Source organism: Manacus vitellinus, unplaced genomic scaffold, assembly GCF_001715985.3.
Source record: "Manacus vitellinus isolate BGI_N305 unplaced genomic scaffold, ASM171598v3 scaffold_39_pilon, whole genome shotgun sequence".
Taxonomy (NCBI): Eukaryota; Metazoa; Chordata; class Aves; order Passeriformes; family Pipridae; genus Manacus; species Manacus vitellinus.
The window spans coordinates 1764582-1772887 of NW_021940534.1; the positions used below are offsets into that span (position 1 = coordinate 1764582).

At 40.5% G+C, this 8306-nt stretch overlaps 1 protein-coding gene across 1 annotated transcript in view; it reads right to left on the bottom strand.

Annotated features, from left to right (window-relative positions):
* E2F3 (E2F transcription factor 3) overlaps positions 1-7878 on the bottom strand; it is a 54908-nt gene extending 47030 nt beyond the window's left edge. The window contains exon 1 of the mRNA XM_018077623.1: positions 7793-7878. Coding sequence (XP_017933112.1) covers positions 7793-7878 — 86 coding nt within the window. The remainder of the gene's footprint in view (positions 1-7792) is intronic.
* Positions 7879-8306: the final 428 nt, after the last annotated feature.

Here is an 8306-nt window from a genome sequence, read left to right on the forward strand (position 1 = left end):
AAAGAAAAGGAAAAGAAGATCCTGCAAGATGAAGAGAAGAAACATAGGACACAATGTTACATCATAAGGCAAGAAATGCAATAAAGAAAAAAACACAGCAAAGTGACAACAGCAAAAATAGAGAGTCCTTAGAGCTGACCTTTTTAAGAGAAAGAGCAGTTAAAGACTTAAGTAGAAAAAGAGCCATGTAGATATCGTAGAAATAGCCAGGATCCCAGGAACAGAAACAAAGTATAGTCAAACTGAGGGAGCAAAACAGCCAGTGCATAGGTCAGTGTATGGTACACTTCAGAACTCACTTTCATGTATCAGTTCTTTCATTATCTAAGTTTCTAATAGCTCATTGCTCTGTCAAGGGCATTAGTCAAACAGTTGAAATAAAGTAATGCTAAACTATTAATACAAATCCTATTTTGTTTCTTTGTCTGTTGTTTTTCATTGTGAAAGACAAGGATCTGGCTTTGTGCATAAAAGATCTTGTTTCAAGAAACAAGCAAAACACTGTTACACTCAGAAGGACACTTAAACAGAACAGCAATAAACCTAGAAACTCGTCTATTTCTACATAAGAACAGGGAAAAAATTCTTACCCCACATTTATGTCTCTAACTAGATGTCCCACAATTGCACACCGACCAAATGGGATGACCTGGAGACAGGGCCCATATCATGTGAATGGGAGGGTTGTGTGTTCCTGTCTTCTGGAAGTGGAGTTTTTCTGTGACTGTGGGAGGGTTGATGGATAATCTTCAGATAAAAAGCATGGGGTTCATCTAAACAGCAGCTTTGCTGTCCATAAACTGACTTCTGCAGAAAACACTGCAGGAGAAGGGGTGTGTTGCTTTTTTCTTTAAACACAATTCTGTGCCAGATATTTCAGTTGGGGACCTATTAAATGTGCAATTCACTTGCTAGAGCTAATAGAAGGAACATAAAGAAAGCAGCAAGTAAAACATACATAAGAAGTGTACAGAGAGCTAGATAAAGAAAGCTAATTGCAGGCCCACAGATCTCTGTTAGTCTATAAAAAACAAATTGCTGTCTACAGGGATGACATCATCCAGGTATCTATAGCCGAGAAAATACCCTGCAGAACTCAAAGGCTTAGGAGATACTATAAGTAAGCCTGATGTACAGCTGTGATTTATCTTTCCTTGTGAGTATGGTACTATATTGCTATTCTTGTGAATATGGTCTTTATCTGTATGATAAGAAATTTTACGCACACAGTGTCATTTAGGGAAAAGGCTGCATTTGTTCTGAAAATGGATTGACCTATGTAATGAGAATTGCTTTCTTTGGGATTCTAACTTGTTGCAGACAGTGGAAGCAACAATGGAAGCCTTGATGTTAAAAGAGTTAAATCTGACCTGGAGACCTGGATTCTAACGGGATTTCAGGACAATGTTAAAATGAAGACTGCAAAAATACTCCTGAGTGAAATAGACTGTTCTAATAAAGGTTGGAATAGAACAGACAGTAAAACGATATATAGCCTTGCATATAAAATACTTATGAGGACAGAAAATATACTGAACAATTACTTACTCCATGAGACCTGCCCATCCTTCATACTCAATGAAGAATTGTGCAGCAATAATGTTGACATCAGAAAAGACTGCATCATTATGTACACATACAGGGAGTAAAACTGAGATTATACAAAACCCTCCACTTTCCTATTATTAACGTTTAAGTAACTAATTTCTTACATATTGGAGCTTAACTTCACAAGCATCCAAGGAAGAGGTGAGAAGGGAGGAATGAGATTATGCACTCAGTACCACACATCTGGAATATAACCTGTGTGAGAGCAAAGGGACGTCTGGAGGGAACACTGAGAGTGATGGGATGTGTGTTTCCTGCTGTCACTGAAAGTATGACATCCCATCATCCAGATCATTAAAGAAGATGTTAAACACTGTGGGCCCCAGCATTACCCCTACCAGACATCACTAATGACTGGCCTCCAGCTGGACATTGTGCTCTTGATGAGAACCCTCTGGGCCTCACAATTCAGTCAGCTTTCATTCCACTTCACTGCTCGCTTCACAGAGCCCATGCTTCATCCATTTGTCTATGAGGATGTTACAGGAGACACTGTCAAAAGCCTTACTGAAGTCAAGATAAACATCATCCATTGTTCTGGCCTCATCCACCAAGCCAGTCTTACTGTAGAAGGCTATCATGTTGGTCAAGCATATCTTTGTCTTCATAAATCCGAACTGACTATTCCAAATCACCTTCTTGTGTTCGGAAATGAATCACTTGTTCCATTACCTTCTTAGAGACTGAGGTGAGACTGACAGACCTGAAGTTCCCCAGTCATCCTTCTTGCCCTTCTTGAAGACAGAATTAATAAATATTTTTTTCCTTCTTGTCAGGAAACTTTCCTAGGCACCATGACCTTTTACAGATTATCAACAGTGGCCTCACACTGACATTGGCCAGCTCCCTCTGCACTTGTGGATATGTCCCATCAGGTCCTATGAACCTGTATATGTTTGGTTTGTTTGAGTGTCCCCCACTTGGTTCTTCTTTACCTAGAGTAAACCCTCTTTTCTCTAGACCTTCGCACCAATCTCTCAGGAAGCTGAGATTCCTGAAGGCAAATCTTGCCAGTAAAGACTGAGGCAAGGAAGGCATTCAATACCTTAGACTTTTTCCATGTCCTTTGTCACCCAGTCCCTTTCTCCATTCAGCTGCTGGCCCACATTTTCCCTCACCTTCCTTTGCTGTTGATATACCTAGAGAAGCTCTTCTTCTGGCTTCCACATCCCACTCCAGATTCAACTTCACATGGACTTTGACTTTCCTAACCCCATCCATGCATGCTTGGACAGCATCTCCATATTATTGCCGAGCCACTTGTCGCTGCTTCCACCTCTTACATTTTCCCTTCAAGTTTTTCCAGGAGCTCCTTGTTCAGCCTCTTGCTGCCTTTCATTGATTTCTAGCTCATTGGGATGTACTAATCTCTGATGTGGAGGAGGTCATTCCTGAAAAGCAACTGATCTTCTGGTCTCCTCTCCAAGATGATCTCCCATGGGATTCTTCCAGGCAGATAGCTGAAAAAGTCAAGGTCTGCCCTTTTCCAACCTGGGTTATGATCCTATTTTTTGCCTTGCTTCTTCCAGTCATGATTGCTATCGTGGGATGACACCTTCTGAATCTCTGCGAAACAATTGTGAGCTGTGATGTTTACTGTTTTACTTTCAGAAAAAAATTACTTTTCAGAAAAATTGTTTTAGATCTATATTTGACCGGGTTTCAAGGCTTTGCTTCAAAGAAAAGCCTGTCAGATTTTTTAAAGACAGTTTGTGTTCCTTTGCTTTGCTTCTCAAGTATCTTAATAGTTCTGGCCAAGAATGTCATGTTATGCTATTGTCTTTGTGAAATTTCAGACCAAATTATTTAGCTCTTAGAAGGTGGCAGATGACTGAAAACCTGGGTCTCAGAATAAGAAATGCTGGATAACCTTAAGTACAGGCATGTCTACCCTCCTGGAGAGTAATATATAGGCATCCCTTCTAGGGAGTCTTTTGAGAATAAACATAAATGCTTAAAACCTGTGCAATTTCATTAATCACATTTACACTTCTAAATTTACAGGGATTGTAATGATATTTTCTAGGATATAGTCCAGATTTTGAAAAAACAGAGAAATGAAACTGAAACTAAACTGACTTCCTTAGTCTGTAAATTCTACTAAGAATGCAATCTGAGAATTTAGGACTGAAATGATTGTTATGAACAGCATGTGATCTAGTTAGTGGGTATATTTACTTAACAGTATCTGGAAACATTTAGAGGATTATAATCCCTAAATTTTTAAAAGGCATCAACCTTGAAATGTCACTTTGTCACAAAAATTATATATACATGGGCACAACTTTTTTTACCAATGAGCCATCCTCCTATTGTCAGAAGTTTCAGAGAAAGCAGCTGATACCCTGGCTAGAGCAAGGGCATACAGTAACAGAATATCATTTGGTAGCATCTCCTCATTATACCTGTGTAGCATCCATTAAACCTAATTATCAAAAGAACTGTATGGTGGAGAAATTACTTCCTCGTTCAGATGAGTTTATTTTTCAGGGTTAATGATTTTTTTTAACTGTTGACAAGGTTACCACAGCCTATTGATATTCCAAAATAATCTCATTTTTTTGCATGTAGCTACGTATTTATGTTCAAAAAGATCCCTCATACATCTATAAACTCATTAATGTCTTCCTTTTCTATGCTTCACTACCTACATACATTGGTAAACACAGTGTTTTAATTTGCAGCAAATGTTACTTATGAAAATAATACAAAAATCATGCATGCATTATAAATTCTGTATGTCAGCATAGTTCTGCTTTTGGGAGGGTTTTAGTGAGGAATGTCGAGTCTGACCATCTGCTTGATGAGATGGAAGAGCTCTATACCCCTATCATGGAAAGACAGAAGCATACACTTGACCTTATGCAGACTGGTTATCACAAGGTGACTTTAAGTGTCTGGGTATTGCAGGATTAGGGGATTGGCTACTTGCTAGACTGTCAGTCCTTCTGTTGCAACTTTCTGCCTTTCCCTTTGTGAAATTACTGCACACCTCACAGTTCTCACCCTCTGAGAGTATGGCCCAGTGCAAGGAGTTTCATTAGGAGTGAGAAGACATGTTTCTACCTGTCCAATTCTGATCCCTTTTGTCAATTCAGTCCAACTTTAAATAAAGAGTTAATGTCCACAGTAGCCTTCTGCACCATGTCATCACACAGTAATCAATTGAAACCTTGTTCCTCTTGATCAAGTGCTATTTAAAACACAAAGCAATCTCATGTAAAGCTGCTCTCAAGCCATCTAACCCTCTTAAGTCCTCAGACCTTCAATCATTAAGTTCTTTCAGTATTTGTATAACTGAACCAATTGCCTCCCAAAAGACCAAACAATCCCCTTGCAATAATCAAACCTAAACAACAGTTTGTGAAGAGACTCTGCACCCAGAGATGATGGCTTCACCTCAGCCCCTGGCCTTTAGAGCTGTCTGTGGGACAGCTACACATGCATACACTGAGCCTCTCATGCTGTGAACTTCAAGAGAAGAACTGGTTTCAAAAGGTTTTTAAGATGAAATAATATAGATAATATATGTTTTGTCCATTTTTTTTTCTATTTTTATATTAAAGGTGGTTGTTTTACAGAACAAGTTATTCAGGGACTTTTTGGGTAAGTGACAGTTTCAAGGCATCCCAGTAGGGATCTGTTTCAATTTAAAACCTCTGGAGTTTTCTCCAGTTTTCCTCACTGGACCAAGGGCTGCAATCCTTCTGGATCGATCACTTGAAATCATTTGCTGAGGAGTTGCTCTGACAGTGGTCTGGCTAGCAGTGGAACAGCTCCATTGGAGGGTGCATTTTCCTACGGCAAAGACACGTGTTCAAACCCATTTTCCAAGGTAAGCAGAAAACAAATTTGAACCTAGGCCTGTGATATCCTTTGTTGGGGGCAAACAATGAGAGAAAACTACAACTTGTGCTCAGCAACTTGGTGTGAAGAGCTGAGTAAGGACTCCTCTGAAACTTCCTGCTCATTTTTCTGGTGTTTTTTTTTTTGAGGGTGTAAGACCAGTTCTTAATTTTGGGTGCCTCTTTCTCTCCATATATTGGACAGGAAGAGTTTAGGTGTTTGGTTCAGACCCTCAGGTTTCCCAAGGTGGCACAGGAATGTCGGCTGAGCACACAGCTGCATGGTGGAAGCCTGGGCCAAGGATGAGCTTAGGCTGGTGGCAGAGGGTGAGGAAGAATACTGATGGCTGAGTGGCTGGAAGACCATTTTCTTCCCTGAGTCAGGGCCTGCAAGACAGACATCACAATGCTCAACTTACGCTCCCTTCATCAATCCAGCTCGAAATTACCTCCTATTAGAGGAAACAGGAGCAGAACTACTTTACTAGGGCTCCGTCTCTTCTGTAATAGAAGACTTTCATCTCTGTATACACAAGGTCTCCTTTATCCTTCTTTAACTAGCAGGCTTATTGTAGGAAAGTTATACTAATGGAATGCCTTAATTCAATCCAGGTTTGTTAGGTTTCTTTTCCACATTCATCCAGATCAGATAAATCACATGCTGTATTTACTTTTTTGAATGGTTGCCTAAAGCATCTGGGCACTGAGACTGTTTCTTATGATGTGCTGACTTTTGGAACTGACTCTTTATTTACAGGCTTTGGCAAAATGGTTAGATTTATTATTTATTAACCAGAAAACCAACAATCCATTCTTTTAGAAAGGTACAGAGTTGCACAAAGTATACTGTGCTATCAAAATGTCAAGTTTTGTTCTGGATTTTTTCCTAATTTATATTATCTATGGTTTGATAGATATAGTAATTACCATTTTTGGAGAAGAAAATACTTTCCTTCCTTCTCTTCTACTTACAGACTTCCCTAGCTCTTCAGGAACTTTCTTAAAGTTTGCGTCAAGAGTTTTCGTAAAGTTTGCTTTGAGATCACAGTTAGATTTTTTCCATGCCTTGTGAAAAGGCATGTCTTTACTATGCTATTAATTTTTTTTTCTAAAATAAATCCACTTTTCATCTCACAGTGGGTTTCTATAAGTAAAATTATACTCATCCTTATCTTCCTCTTGCGTATGTCTGGATATAACATCAGTTAGCATTTTTCTTTGGTTTGAATTGATTTGCCAGTATAGCTTTTGCAGGAATATGGCCTTGATTCTCCAGCACCTGAGAGCTTGTCCAAAATCTTGTACTTCATCCTTATGGGAGTACAACTGCAAGACATGCACTTTGTAGGCACCAGAAGTATTTACTACAAATAATAATACTTTCAAATAATGACTGAATATTATTTCAGCACATAAGGGCTTCAGAACTGATTCTGTTTAGACTAGTAGGGGAAACCGAGTTATCAAGAGCCCAAAGTTTCCACACATGGTCAGAACTTCTGTGGGACTATCGTCTGCCTTCCCTATCAGAAGCTGATGCTAACATGCCACAATGCTTATGAAGACATCTGGAAATTCCCATTTGCTGACTTCTGGCCTCTTGTTTTGTCCAGAGCTGTTCAAATTAAGTATTTTGGAAGCACATGAACATGCTGTACAGGCAGAGCAATCCAACATTGCTCCAACATCATCTGTAGCTGATCCAGGCTTGAGCATTGACCACAAGAGCCTCTGCTCTCAGGCTGTAGTTACATGCACAACTTGAGCATGTAACAGCAGGCAGAAGCTGTCACTGCCACCAGCAGAAGCAGTCCTGCCTTTCACTTATCAACTGTTCCTGTTCCTGTGCTACCCCTCCCTTTACTTGTGGCTGGGGAACTGATCTGAGTTAGAGCCAACTATTTTTTGAGCTGGGTTAGTCTTAGCTTGTATTGGTTACTGATCTGTTTCACTGCAGTGCTGAATAGAATTTTTTTTTGTGGCAGCACAAGGGTGGAAACTGTGTGGAGGCAGGGATTGTGCCTGGAAAAGGGCGAATGGAGATGCCACCAGCTTAAAGAGTTCATGAAACTCCAGACTTTTTCTCAACTGTGCTTTGGAAGAGTTCAGTTAATGAGGTCAGTTGAATTTTTGCTGTTCTGCCATGTTCCTCATCCACCTCTGCACAACAGGTGATCCACACAGCTTCCTGTTCTTCTGGACTTTTCTTACCTCCCCCTCCTGCTTTCCAAGGTGGATGCTGGGAGCACTGAGTTCCTGTCTATCACAGCTGTCTACATCCCAGGCAGGACAGTGGAGTCTGGTGGCCAAAGAGAAAATTGCAGACAATGAGACCTCACCTGCCGCTGCAGAGTCCTTCAACAAGCATCTTTGGCCTTGCAGCTTCTGCTCCACCTGCACAACAGCCCCTCACAGGTTTCCTCATGGCCAAGCCACAGCTGGACAAACTGCTTAACACTGCACATTCCTAACAGCAGTCTCACTTGTCTGTAGAAGGAATCTTAACAAGGCTGATGCTTTCTCTTGTTGCTGTGGCTCTGTGTTGTGTTTGATTTGCTAGAGTGCAGCTGCAGATCCAAGTTTCCCCACACCTGGCAGTAAAAGTTGATACAGTAGAGGCCAGCTTGCATTATCCCACTCTCCAGGATTCTTCTGCATACAATGTGTGTAGGGGTGATACCATCTGCCCCTGAACTTGAGGGAAGAACCAGCTGCAGATGCAGCTGTTGATTGGTTTCTTACTCTCAGTTTTAATGCACACCTATCCTTGGGAAGGCTCTATCTATCTACTTTTCTTATTATTTGCTTAGGTTGGCTTTTCTCAGAACCTCCTCCCACCAAACCATGCCATTT